The 14,542-nt window shown below is 39.4% G+C and overlaps 1 protein-coding gene across 2 annotated transcripts; it reads left to right on the forward strand.

The window, feature by feature from the left end:
- The first annotated feature begins 1,873 nt into the window (after positions 1–1,873).
- Positions 1,874–13,405, forward strand: AGR2 (anterior gradient 2, protein disulphide isomerase family member). Of its 2 annotated transcripts, none has more exons than XM_061197719.1 (8): positions 1,874–1,922; positions 4,684–4,829; positions 5,092–5,155; positions 5,274–5,326; positions 6,659–6,732; positions 9,454–9,517; positions 11,846–11,929; positions 13,107–13,405. In XM_061197719.1, the coding sequence occupies exons 2-8, from the start codon at positions 4,691–4,693 to the stop codon at positions 13,154–13,156; spliced, it is 528 nt and encodes a 175-aa protein (XP_061053702.1). In that variant the 5' UTR covers positions 1,874–1,922; positions 4,684–4,690; the 3' UTR covers positions 13,157–13,405. The 2 variants fall into 2 exon arrangements, with proteins under 2 accessions (XP_061053702.1, XP_061053703.1); XM_061197720.1 differs by having other exon boundaries at positions 1,877–1,904.
- The last annotated feature ends 1,137 nt before the right edge of the window (positions 13,406–14,542 follow it).

Consider the following 14,542-nt stretch of genomic DNA (forward strand, 5'->3'; position numbering starts at 1 on the left):
CTAATCCAAGATGACTAGCGTCCTAACAAGAAGAGGAAATTAGAACACAGATAGGTACAGAGGGATGACCGTGGGAAGACATAGGAAGAAGGTGGCATCTAGAAGCCGAGGGAGGCCTCAGATGAAATCAAACTTGCTGATACCTTGATCTCAGACTTTAGTCTCTAGGACTGTGAGAAAATAAGCTGCTGTTGTTTAAGTCAGGCAGTCTATAGTATTTTGCTATATACCAGCCTAGCAAATGAATGTACCAAGTACTTTCCCATTTCTTATTTCATTAAAATCTCATTTCATACTCAAAACAGACATGTATGGTAATCTTATCCCCGTTTTGTAAATAAGGAAACTGAAGTTTCAGAGATGTTAAATGATGTCTCTGAGATCATCCAGCAAGTGAACACAAGGATGCAGGACTCAGACAAGAATCTTATGTAGCCCACATGCTACCCACTTCCCATTCTTAGCAGGTGGTAGACTAGAGGACACCACAGCTTTGGTCTCAGCAATGCCCTTAACAAGTTGTGAGATCTTCACACAGTCATTAATTTTTTAACATCATTTTTTTCATCTGCAAAATGAGGGGGTTGAACTGACTATTCTAAAGGCTAAATAGACTGAGTCTATATAAAAGGCTTATCAGTTTTAAAAGTTGAGCTCAAATCATTGTTTTCACTCAAACTCCTAAAGGAATGATCTCTGTAAACTCATTTCTAATGAAAATTCACCGTTTTGGGAATCACTTCATATTTTGCCCACGGATATTAAGGCTCTATCAAAAAATTTACATACTTTAAAATGTTTTGAAATATTATCTTAACTCATTTCAAAAGTTATTTTTATAGGGCTTGCATCCCATTAGTTAATTTTCTGTTGTTAAAGATTTCTCTATTCTGAACTTTTAAGGATTGCGCATAGTTTCATGAAAAAAACACAGGACTAAAATTTTTTACAGAAAACCCAAGTCCAGTCTTAAAATGTTTAGCGAATAATTGTATAACCTTGAATGAGAAAGTAGTTGCAGACCTTACTTTCTAGGTCTGAAAAATGATGTAAATGCTTTCCTGCATGCCTAGCAGGAAAGTCTGCCATTAAATAAAAGAATATCTGTTAAACAGTACGAAACACGTCCACACACATCCTCCTCTATCCTATCCTCCCACACACCCCATTGGTAACCACAGTCCTTTAAAAAAAAAAAAAAAAAAAAAGAATATCTGTGAAATAGCTTTGAATTCTTTGGAGGGAAGTTGCTGCAAGGTAATTAATAAAAACCCCTAGTGTTAGGATATCTTTTTTCAATAACTTCCTTAGTTTTAAAATATGATGTGAATGCTTGGTTTGGATTGTTTTCATACCTATAGTGACTATACATTTTGTTTGCCAGAAAGAGGAAGTACATTACGTAAAATAATTTATACCATAATGGAGGATAGCAGCTTCTATGACTGTAGGGGTTAGAATTGTGAATCATCTCTTGTGTGTTTCCAACTAAATAGAGGCAATCTCCCCAAGAGGGAGAAAAAAAAATTCTACAAACCGCAAACTCCATCCAATCACAAAAAGACAAATCAGCCTTCAGGCAAATCAAATGTCTTCATTTAAAGCTTACCTGGATTTGGCACTCTGCCCATCTTTTCCCACTCGCTTAACAATCTACTTTCACAAACAGTTAACAACATGCATACTGAAAGGCATTCCTTTGCAACCTTATTTTTAAAAACAAGGAACTCTTTAGCCCAGGGAAGACTTGGGAAAAGAACAGTTCCTCTCCAAGTTTGCAACATGTGAATATGGGATTAGTGGGTGGGACTGAGGTGTGCTCAGGTGCATAAATGCAGGCTTGGGCTGAGCCAGCACACTAGGAAGCTTGGACTGCATCGAGGCCATCTGGCTCACACAGACAGGTGGGTGGGGAAATCCAGGTAAGGCTCCTGACAGCAGTGTTGGAAGGGCACTTGTTAGAATGAGCTTTGGCCTTTGGTTACTGTGTAAAGTTGCAGGCAATCCACAGGCAGAGGAGGGCAGGGTAGTTCCATGGGCAGTGAAATGGGATTTGGAGAGGGAATCATGAGATTTCCACCAAAGGCTTACTGGGACCTCTCTTTGGCAGAGCTATGCTTCTGAGCTGGTTCAAGGTAATGCTTTCTCCCTCAGGAAATGAAAGGTTTAAGAGTGAGCGGAACTCCAGGAGTTTTCAAGCCCGGCACAGGGCCCAGCGTCTCCTGTCTTAGTTACTGAGCCCTGATCACCATCTAATGCTCTGTTTCTTTCCCACTGGCAAAGCAAAGACCTGCAGGACTGTGAAAGCTCAGCTCAGATTGGCTGCTTGGAATTACAGTTCAGAATATTATTGCAAATCAGAAAACAGTTTTCTTTCTGTGTCTAATATAAAGATATCCTTATTGCTTCTTCAATCTTTAAATTCATGGGATAGGCTGTACGAGGAGAGATCTGGTTGCTTTCCTGAGGCATTTATGAACAGGGACACTGAAACCTCCTGCAAGGCATTCCTTGCTGAAGATAAGAAGACAGAAATATAATGAAAAGTGAAAAGTTCTGGTTTTGAAAAATATGTGTGTGTGTGTGTGTGTGTGTGTGTGTCTCCAAATTATCAATGTCCTCGGTGGTTAGCTTTCTGTTTTGAGGTGGTTTATGCAGGCAGTTTGCAGATCATAGTCTACTCAGTAATGAAAACTCAGTACAGTGAATCTCAGAAAGTCAGCTCAGAGCAGGATGTTTGTACAGCAGGAGTTTTATTCAGTTCCCTTGAGTCATCCTGCCATAAAACACGTATAAGATATCAACAGTTCCAACCTGAAAGCTGCAGAGCTATAGCAAGGAGTCCTAGTAGCCACTTGCACAACAAGAATTGCCAATGAATTAAATACTTCACCACTAGTTTACTACTATTTTTTCTAATATACATTAGATGCTGTTGCTATAAAGAAATACAAAATCAAATGTGTGTCGATAAATTTAAAGTCATTATTTGCCATGATATTTTTCTGAATCCAACTAGTATTCCAAAAGTATAACTATTCTCACATAAAGGTTCTTGGATTTTGTTGTTTACATTAAAAAGAAGCCTTTGTACCAAAAAGGCTGGAAGACTTGGAGCACACTTTAGTTGTTTCTGCAAAATGCTGGATGATAAAAATTGTTATTGGCATTTCCATATCTTTATGGGTATAGAAAATGAAGAAAGTGTATCCCTGTTTTTATGCTTTTGTCTTTTTTGAGTGAGATGTTGTGTGGCTACGTACTATGACACAGATCATAATTGGTCAGTTTAATACAAGGCATCATCTGGATTTGGTGACTTAGCAACGCCTTTTTTTTAGAATTGGCTAATACTTAACAAAGGTTCCCACTTGCTCTATCAGAACATGAGAAACTTTACTCCCTAAAAATACTAAGCATTGATGGTCCATCCTGCTTCCCTTGCAGAGTTCAGTTGATTTAATTCAAAACATACACCAATATTAGAGTTAGGTGTTTCTTTTTAGGAAATTTCAGTCTTTGGCTTTATTAGCATCCCAAGTATCCAGCTTTGCATGTTATGGTCCCTGGATAACCCTAGTGATTGGCTAGTGCAATTCACTTTGCTAGCTAGCTAGCTCACTTCCTCACTCATTCATGGATCTTACCTTGCCATTCACTTTCCCATTCATAAGCATCTGCTTCACAGTAGTGTAACATTCCCTGAGAATTAAATTTGGAATACTGGGAAGGAAAAAAAATTAACAAAGAGACATCCATGGGGTTGGTTTCTCTGTGTTAGGAGTCCCATAGAATATTTTTGTGCACTAAAGTACATGCCTACAACCACCTACCTTAACAGGCCTGCACTGAGAGTCAAAGAATTAGTTCACTGAAAGAAACCTGTGCTGATGTATTTTAACCAATTCAAAACCAATATATAGAATTTGAGTAAATATTACACTAGGGAGAGAGTTTTGTGGGTGCAAGTTTTTAGTTAAAAGATAAAGCTGGCAGTTTCTAAATGAAATAAATCATTTTACTCAGATCTTATTCTTCAATGGCAGTGTCCTCATTTTAACAAAATGTTAAAGAAGTATGTATGTTTAGGGTAATTTTTTCAGGATGGGAAGATGGGAGCCAGCATTGCAAAATGGCACAATCCAAAAGCCTTGGTTCTATGCCCATCTCATTAGTCTTCATTTCTCTGAATTTCAGATTCTTCATCTACAAAATGAGACAATGGGGAGGTGGGAAAAGAGGATATAACCCTTAAGGTGTCTTCCAGTACTACAATTTTTTAAATATAAATTTAAAAGCAAATTCCCTTAGCTATAAGAATATATACATCTATCTACTTATTTTCTTAAAATATATACGTATTTATTTCTATATTATAGATTTCTATGGAGATTTTCTATTTTATCTATATGGATCTATAGCATATAGAGGTAGACAGATGAGATAGATAGATAGATAGATAGATAGATAGATAGATAGATGGATAGATAGATATTCATACTATGTATTCTTAGGAAAATTCTGTGGAAGGTAGTTTTTTACTCCAATTGCACGTGTTCAATCTCATCTAAGCCTCAATTCCTGTTGTATCCCACGGTTGTGCTACAATCTGAAGATTTCGAAAACTGCTAATTCTCTTTTGTTTTACTGACTTTTTGCTTATCTGTTTGTCTTCCATATCAGATTTGCCATGGAGAAGATTTCAGTGTCAGCATTCTTGCTCCTTGTGGCCCTCTCCTACACTCTGGCCAAAGACACCACAGTCAAACCAGGAGCTAAGAAGGGCACAAAGGACTCTCAACCCAAACTGCCCCAGACCCTCTCCAGAGGTAGGAGTCAGCTTCTTGTCGGCCTCCAGTTATACTTAATTGGTAAAGATTTAACACTCAGAGCTGAGAGTTGTGTGCTGAACATATTTTTTATGTGTTTGTTCTAGATTTATCAAAGTTTATAATTGTTTCTGCTTTCTCTAGAGGGTTTTGCTCTTCTTTAGCATCAAGTATATACTGATCCCAGTTTTACCCCTGCTTTTCAACAGCTTTGGATCTGAGAATATAATCACTTTAAATATACTGGTTCATTTTGTTCTAGGTTGGGGCGATCAACTCATCTGGACTCAGACATATGAAGAAGCTTTATACAAATCCAAGGCAAGGTAAAGACAAGTTTTACAGAATTCCCTCAAAGCTCTCAAGAGCACCATCTAGTGATCTTTAGCTACACATGAAATCCTACTCATTAAAGATTATCCAATCTCTCTTTGTCTCTTAAAGCAATAAACCCTTGATGATTATTCATCACTTGGATGAATGCCCACACAGTCAAGGTAATTCATACTTCTAAATATAATTTCCTTTATAGGCTTTTAGCTCTAGGACCAGGGTCCAGATCACTCACCTTTACATCCTTAGCACCTAGCACAGCTGAATTTAAAAGAATATTTTATGTAGTAAAAACATATTTTAAAGTAACTTCAAATATGTCCACAGTCTGTGTTAGCCATTGGTTCACATTTTGAAAAAACAAGCTCTAGAATTCATCCTTGACTTCTTGTCTTCTCTTACATCTCACATCCAATACATCAGCAAATACCATTGCTTTACCTTCACCATATATCCGAAAGCCAGCACCAGCCTCATGGGCACACCACCTGTGCGGTCACACAGGACCCAGTGCTTAGTAGGTTCCTATGCTTGTTGTAAAGCTCTGTTGTTGCTGTCTTAAAATTCGTAATAATTTTTGAACAAAAAGCTCCATAGTTTCATTTTGCAATGGGCCGCATATATTATGTAGGTCCTGCCCAAATTCAGCCACTTCTGATTGCCTCACTGCTACCGCCCTCATCCAAACCAAGTTTAGATCTTGCCTAGACCTGTAACAGGCACCTACCTGGTCACCGGACAGTCAGTTCTCCACACGGAAGCCATCAGATCCTAACACTCACATGCTCAAGTGGCTTCTCATCACAGGTAAAATTAAATCCAGATTCCTGATCATGGCCCAAATGGCTGGACATGATCTGGCCCCTGGCTGCCTTGCCTTTCTTACCACTCTCGCCATGTTTTCCCTCCACTGCATCTAGCCTGGCCATTGTGCTTTCCCTCAAGCATCCAAACCCATTCCCAGCTCAGGGCTATTGCTCTTGCAGTCCCCTCCGCCATGTGTGACATATCCCTAACATCTTAGAATGCAGCACCCTCTCACTTCTATGTCACCTCCTCAAAGAAGTCTACCCTAACCACTCTGTAGCTTTTAAACCTCTTGCTTTGCTTTGTCTTCAAAGTACCATTATCTCCACCTAAAATTATTTACTTGTTTATGACCTGTCTCCTACACAAGCATTTGAGCCCTATGAAGAAAGCACCTTATTTTTTTTTCCCCACTGCTCTATTCCCAGTACATGAAACAGTCCTGCCACATAGTAACCACTCAGTAAATATGGGTTAAAAAAATTAAGGGATGAATGAATGAATGATTGGATGAGTCAGTAGCGAAGCAAAGCTAGTCAATGGCCTAGATATTACTTCACTAACCATTTGCAGAAAGGGCGGGGTTGAATATTGTATTACAAATACAGCTCAACTTAAAATCCAACAGAGAATAATGGTTTTAACTGGTGATGAAGTGAATGCTTAACAATCTTTTCTTTACATTATAGCTTTAAAGAAGACATTTGCTGAAAATAAAGAAATCCAGAAATTGGCAGAGCAGTTTGTCCTCCTCAATCTAGTTGTAAGTTTACTCTTCATCCTGCCATTTCTCTGGGGCTTAGAATTTGAAATGGATGGTTCATTTTCCCTACACATCTTAGCCATACTGCATTAATGGGGATGTGCTCCAAACATCTCATCTCATAGACTACAATGAGGAAAGATTTTATTTCTTGCATGTCTACATTTTTATTGAGGAAGTAAGAACTTTAAGTTGTCTGAAAAATACTCTCCTGTGGTCCAGAATTTCTCTGCTGCTGTAATAAGTGGAACGTTTTTGTCATTGAAAATTCCTTGCTGTGCCCCTTTCCCCTGCAGTCCTGGCTGCTCTCCACCCATTCTTAGTCCGTGTGCCCTCTCTCCCCGGAAGAGATGGCTCTCCAGGTGTCCAAATCTAATCATTCCACATGTGCTGTGGCCTCATGCTTTCCCGTCCTACTTCACCATCACCACCCCTCCGGATGGTCAAGCTTTCTGCCTCTACAAGTTCTTCTGCTTGGTATACAAACAGTATCCACTTTCCTTCCGAGAGCAAACAGTCAGTAAACTACCCAGAAAACTACTCTCCCTAACTATATGTCCCCTGAAGCTTCTCTCTGTCATCCTCTTTCCAGGTTGACAAGTTGGCTTTTTGAAGGAGCATCCACGCCAGCGGTTCTTCCCCACCTCCCTTCCAAGGCTCCTCTTCCTCCTTCTACCCCTTAATATGAGTGACTTCATGAATCTCTACTTGACCTACTTCTCTTTTTATATTTTATATTCTCTATGGACAATTTCATCGGCCTTTAATCAATGCCTGCTTACCGATAACTCCCACATCTTCCCCAAACACGCAACAGCTTCCAACTTATGCACACAGCCTAGTTCCAGAAATCTCGTAATCAGCTTCAACTCGACACGTTCAACACCGAATTTATCAGCAAGGCCCAGGTTTTTCAAAAAGCTCTTTTTCCTCTATTCCTTATTCCATTAGAGTGTTATTCTAGATGTGATCCGCCCACTCACCTCCGGCAGTCAAGAAGCCCTGTGGTTCTAACTTTGAAATATTCTTGCTATTGGTCACTTCCCTATAAATTGAGGACCGCTGTTTTAGTGTAAGAGTTTTTCACCTTGCGTAGCTTATTGCAGTATTACTAAGTGGCTCGCTGCCTACAAAATAAATCCCATCTAATCCCACATGATTGTCGGGGTAATCACTCTAAAAACCAAATTGCAATCATGGCACTTCTAACACCCCTCCAGTGGTTCTTTTTTTTTTTTCTTAATATTTTTTCTTTTTATTGTGGTAAAAGTCACAAAATATAAAACATACTATTTTAACCATATTTAATTGTACAGTTCAGTGGCAATAAGTACATTCACATTGTTGTACAACTCTTACCATCATCCATCTTCCGAATTTTTCACCTTCCTAAACTGAAGCTCTGTCCCCATTGAACATTAACTCCCCATTCCCCCTCCCCACTCCCCCCACTGTCCCCCTTTGGCCCCTGGCATCTACCAATGTACTTTCTGACTCTATGAATTTGACTACTGTAGGTACCTCACATAAGTGGAATCAAACAGTATTTGTCTGCACCTAATGTATACTGGAATGCATTTCTAAGGTTAACTTAATATGTGTCCTGCAAACAGATTGTACCTTCTTTTTTCTTCCCCCTGTGCTATATAGTAGGCCCTCACCAGCCGTCTACTTCATACATAGTGTACATATGTCAACCCCAATCTCCCAATCCATCCCACCCCCCTCTCCCCACTTGGTGTCCACACATCTGTTCTCTATGTCTGTGTCTCTATTTCTGCTTTGCAAATAGGTTCATCTGTACCATTTTTCTAAATTCCACATATATGCGTTACTATACGATAGTTGTTTTTCTCTTTCTGACTTACTTCACTCTGTATGACAGTCTCAGTGGTTCTTATTTATTTATGAGCAGACGTAAACACTGTGGCGTTGTGTGCAAGGCCACTCACAAGCCAGCCCCTGAAGTAGCTTTCTAGCATCTTCTCTCACTACCGCCTCAGGTATCCCTATCCTTTAGTCCCATCCAAACACTTGGTTATATAAAGTGCTAGGCCTTTCCTCTACCTTTGTATAATCTTCCCCCCTCCACTGCCTGGAGTAACCTCCTTTTCTATATAACTGACTCCTATTCACTTTTTAAAGATTCCTCTTTACCCACTTCAGAAAGTCCTAGCGGAACCTGCAGATGAGGCTAAATGTCCTGCTCTGGGCACCCAATGCACCTGTATATCCTTCATCATAACATTTCACCCCCGGATCCTAAATATTCCTTCTCCTACCTGTATCTCCCTGTTAAACAGAGAAAATTAAAAAATGATAAATGGATAGACGAATTCTCAAGATAATCCTGTTTTTGCAGATTCTCTAAAAATGACTTCCGTTTTTTTTTTTTTTCATTATGCTATTTCCTCCTACCTCATCCAAGCTCCTTCCCCAAACACTGTATGCCTTCCAAATTCTCCCTTACTGAGTTTTTTGGCTCTTTGTTCACCACATGCATCAGTTCTTTACCTCATGTTCTGCCATCACAGTCTGCTCTTATTATTTCATGCATGTAACTTGCCTCCCCATCTATATTATAAACTCTCTGTGTTAAGAGATGTGCCTTATAGTGTCTTAAGATGCCTAGCCCAGGAATGGACACACTGTTGTTTTAACAAGTTTGAAAATAACTGAAGAATATAAACAAACTGAAAGCTGCTTTTTTTTAAATCTTAGTATGAAACAACTGACAAACACCTTTCTCCTGATGGCCAATACGTCCCCAGGATTATGTTTATTGGTAAGTAAAAGTGACAATGAGATAAACCACACTGTGAACATTACACAAGTGCCGCCATATCTCTGCCTCTGTCCTCCACACCCTCACGTGCTGCTGCACCATGGCCAAGGCCACGACGAAGCTCTACTGGGGAGGTTTAACTTTCAGTTTCGCAACCTATTTTCATTAGGAAATGCAAGCTTCTACCTATTTCCATACATGACATTTTTTTCTTCATCTGCTAATATTAACTTCTCATCTTCTGCCACAAGTACACCTGAGAAGGAAGTACCCTGTTAACTGTTTAAACGTATTAATCAGTTCCCTGAATTATATCAGGTCTGTAAATATTTAATCAGGCAAACTTTTGATTCCTGTGCTGGATTTTTCTTTCTGACATTTTTTGATCATTATTTCTAGGCAAGTTATGAATATGGGCTGAAAGAAAAAAAAAAATCAAAGGAGACATGCTCCTTCCTGCCGTTGGTACTTTTCATGTGCCATTCCCTCTGCTGGAAAGCTTTTCTGCTTCCCGCCTCGGTACCCCCAGGTCACCTGGTTAATCACTGTCATTCACTGACCTGCTCAAACTCCCACGATGTGTTCTTGTGGCACCATGTTCCTCTCAATGGTCACTCTTTCCTCAGTTTTAATTTTGTATTTATTGGGTGATTGTTTAATAAATATTGCCCCCCATGTGGCAGGGACCAGATCTTCTTCAGGTCACCATCATATTTTCAGCATGACCCTGTGGCAGGCTCACAATAAGTATTTGTTAAATGATTGAACAAATGAATTGAGTTTGGCTTTGATCAAAGTGATACTGATGAAAGGATAATCCATAATTAAATCCATCACACAGCAGAGCGCACTCTGATCAAGCAGATCACCTCGGTAATTCACCCAAGTTCACACTAACCTATAAAACAGGGGCAAGAAAAAGTGAAGGGAGAAAAGGAGAAAGGCCGAACTAGAGCTAATCTTACAGATTTGGTTTTGTTGGGATCTAGAAAATTTAGACCCTTAAAGGAAAGGGCCCTTATAGGTCATCCAGTCACACCCTGTGCTGGAATTCTTTTCAGAGTGTTCCTGTCTAAGGGCTTTTTAACCCCCGTTCGATTCCTTTGGTCATAAGAACTAGGTCCCAGGCAGCTTGCTCTTCCGGCTCAGTAGTTCTCCACAAGGCCTGCACATTAGAATTGCCTGGAAGATCTTAAACATCAAGCTGCCCAGGTTACACCTCAAAGCAATTAAGTCAGAATCTCAGTGGCTGGGACGCAGGTGGCAGTCTTTGAAAGCTCTGCAGATGACTCCACTGTGCAGCCAAGGCTGTAAGCCAATGCTTGGGAGTTGAAAACGCTTTTCTGATGTCACTGTATTATGAAGATGAGACCCTGTGTGTGTATCCTCTACAGCGAGCTGAAGCAGAGTAGATCTTAAGTCTTTCTCGAACAAACGAAAGTCTGCTTCCTGTGATTTATGTCTGCTGGTCCTAGTCCAACATTCTGAAACGACAGGGATTGTCCATCAGGTACCAGTGACAGACTTGGCATCCATGTGGCTGGGCCTCATCTTTCCTCTTCATCTAATTCTCAGGACACGGACCATAGCCTCCTTCAGTCACTTCTCTCAAGGCAAGGTTGCTAGGCCTTTGCATATCCTAGTACCTCCCTTCTGGATGCATCTTATTTATACCTGTTTTTTCCTCATTAACTGATAACTTCAAGTAAATATAAAACATGAAAAAAAAAAAGGATTTAAACCTATAGGAATATATGTATAGGGGAAGACGCTTAAATCTCTATTTTTAAAATGCAGCTACTTAACAATAAAGTAAAAAAACTACACACTTATTTCACCTTGGCTGGTCTTAAGGTCTTGCATTCTTTTATTCACTTAAAAAAAAAAAAAAAAAAACTTTGGTTTGGAAAACTAGCATTTGATGTGAGTTCCTAATTATCCAGGTTGCTCTTGGTAACATATTTCAATTACAATATAATCATTTCAAAAATTTAAAATAATTCTTTAGTAGAGAATGCCAATGTTTTCACCAAAAAAACAAAACGCCATCCCAAGAATGTATATTACCCTATTTTCAGGTTGCTATAGATAGGACAGCAGGGTTCTTAACCTTTTCCACAAATAGCGCTGCACGGCTGTTGAATGCTCCCAGTCTGGCTTTGGGTACCGGCTGCAGAGGCCAGGTTGCAGACCGGATGGAGTAGAATCTCATCCAGCAGGACACATTGTGTTCTTTTCATGGGATGTGGATACACATGTAGGCTTCATCATGCAATAGGGGTTATTTTGAAACATAGTACTCCATTCCCTTTGGCTTTTTCTTTGTAGACCCATCCCTGACAGTTAGAGCCGACATCACTGGAAGATACTCAAATCGTCTCTATGCTTACGAACCTTCGGATATGGCTCTACGTAAGTGTTACCTCCTTTGAACATCTGTTTCACTGCTGTACTGGGAGGAGAGCCCACATGGGGAGGGGAGAAAAAGCTGTGCTCAGAGACCCCAGAGAACCAGTCTGACCCTAACTGGCCTTGTGTCCTCCAGCAAATTACATTCAAGCATTGATCTCACTTTTTTAAAAACTCAATTAAAGATGAGTTATTTAGATTAGGTATCTTTTCCTCCAGGAGAATCCTAGGACCATATTACCTCCTTTTCAGGTTTCTCTTAGGCTCACTTGGCTCCTTCTACCACAGACCTGAGCGCAATAGTAATCGTACCATTACAATAGCAACAGTAGCAATCTGCATGCTTTGTTAAATGTTTTCCAAGTAACAAAAGTGAAATAATTTAGTCCAGCTTATTAAAGTTGAATTCAAGTTCAATTTTAAAGATCAGTAGGAAAGATGGTTCCAAACAGTTGCCAAGATACTCAATTCCCCTGGGGTTGCCATAACATGAAAAAAAAAAAAAAAGTGTGAGACTCAAGGCAGATGAAGAACCTCAATGGGAGGCTGTACCTAGTTGTGACATCTAATTAGTCCTTCTGGGAAGAAAATTGAGTCTTGTCATAAGAACCAATTCACTCAATGACTAGTGACTATGTAGACCTGCACTGCCCAATATGTCAGCCATTAGTCACATGTAGCTGTTTTAATTAAGATTTTAAAATTCAGATCCTCAGACATGGTAACCACATTTAAAGTACTCAGTGAATAGGCACTGACTATTTTCCATCATCACAGAAATTTCTGTTGGGTGGCACCAACCTAGAACGTTATGTTGGGAAGGATTATGAGGTTGTGTCTGGGCAGCAGGAAAGAATGTCCTGGTCCATTAGCAATGTCTCCAGTAGGTGCTGGGTGTGCCAGGGGAAGCACACTCTAAATGTATTGACCATTCTTGAGATAACAGTATCGATCTTAATAAGACTTTGGGTTCCTTAAAGGCAGGTATTCTGCACAGGTAATATCACCGTGCCTTGTAAGAAAGGCAGTTAATAAACATTGGAAGAGAACTAGATTATAATAATAAAAGCCATTTCACATACTTTTAGAAAAAAATCTACAAGGTTACCAACATTCAAGCTATATCTATCAGTATGATTTCTGATGATGTGTTGACTCTCATAACTTTTTCCCACATTAGTGCTTGACAACATGAGGAAAGCTCTCAAGTTCCTGAAGACTGAACTGTAGAGAAAAAACAAAATCTGCAAGCTCCTCCCTTTGTGTTGGGCCTTGAGACTTGGAACCAGAGGAGATTTTAGAAGACTGTGGAGAAGGCAGAAGCACTGGTGAACCTACTGATTAGATTATGGTTTCATGTTACAACAGCTCTTTTTTTAAATTTGGTTTTAAGTATACATGTATGAAAACAATATCTTATACTACCAGAATGAGCCATGATTTTTAAAAAAATAAATCCTTTTAGGGGTGTTCAAACTGTTCTTTTTTCCCCCAACTTGGTCTTTCACAGAAAAGCTCTTTGGTTCATTCACCAAATAGGATTTTCAGACACACAAAATGTTCAAAAAGAGGACAAGACAAACCTAATTCAAGCAATGAAGCCCAAAAACAAAGTTATCATCTCATCTCACTATAGTTTCTCACTGGGTGACTAAAAGTAGACATGAGCTTGAACAACAGAAGTATCAAACGATATGCTCTAGTGTGAAAGAATATCTAGAAAGGCATCCCATGAAAATCAATACCTAATTGAAGACCACCCCTCCTCACCCTGGCCAGAAACTCCAATGGACACTCTTGAATTTAGCAATCCAATTTTAGTTAGATTTTGCTCTCAGAGAAAGCCTCTGGCAGGTAGCTTTCTCCTTCAGAAGACTAATTTTGTAAAAAAAGGTCATTCAAAGAATATCTGTATCCTTAAACACACCCTAATGAAATCCTGAAAATTAAACTCATAATATATTTGGTTTCTTAAGGTTTTAGAGTACTGGCCGGGAATAAATTCAGTTGATATGTTCCCATCTTCTTCACCCAAATGTGACTTGCTGGGTAAAGAGCAAAGGGCACTGACATCATGTCCATGGGGTAAAGATCAGAGGTTACTACTTATCTTTGGATGAGGTGAGAGAGGAGGTGCCATCAGATAGGGGAGCACTTTAACTACTTTTAACTCTTTATTCTGTTGACAAAAAGTAGAACCATGTATTAATTACTTCACTACATATTTAATCTCACATTCATTGTTAGATAAAATTCCTTTATCACCCAAACCCCACTGCCTTCTTTGGCCCCTGAATGGCTGCGACGGTCTGTGCAATGCTTTGCCTATTGGTTATCTGTTGCTTGTCTTAATTAACTTTGTTTGTTTGTTTGTTTGGATACAGCCTTTTCTGAATAGATTCTTTGGCATTATTAACTTTCCCAGTTAATACTTTTTAAAATACTTTTCTCTCACACAGTACTGTCAAAGAGCTCTGCAACAGAAACCTATGTTGTTGATTTAATGACATATAAATCCTCAGCAAAAATATCACCAGAGGGATTGGGTGCCCTCCTTTTAAGTAGGTAACCTACATGTACTTAAAAAGGTAAAATATCCCATTTAGAAAGCTCTCT

The sequence above is a fragment of the Eubalaena glacialis genome, chromosome 8 (assembly GCF_028564815.1).
Source record: "Eubalaena glacialis isolate mEubGla1 chromosome 8, mEubGla1.1.hap2.+ XY, whole genome shotgun sequence".
In the NCBI taxonomy this organism is placed as follows: Eukaryota; Metazoa; Chordata; class Mammalia; order Artiodactyla; family Balaenidae; genus Eubalaena; species Eubalaena glacialis.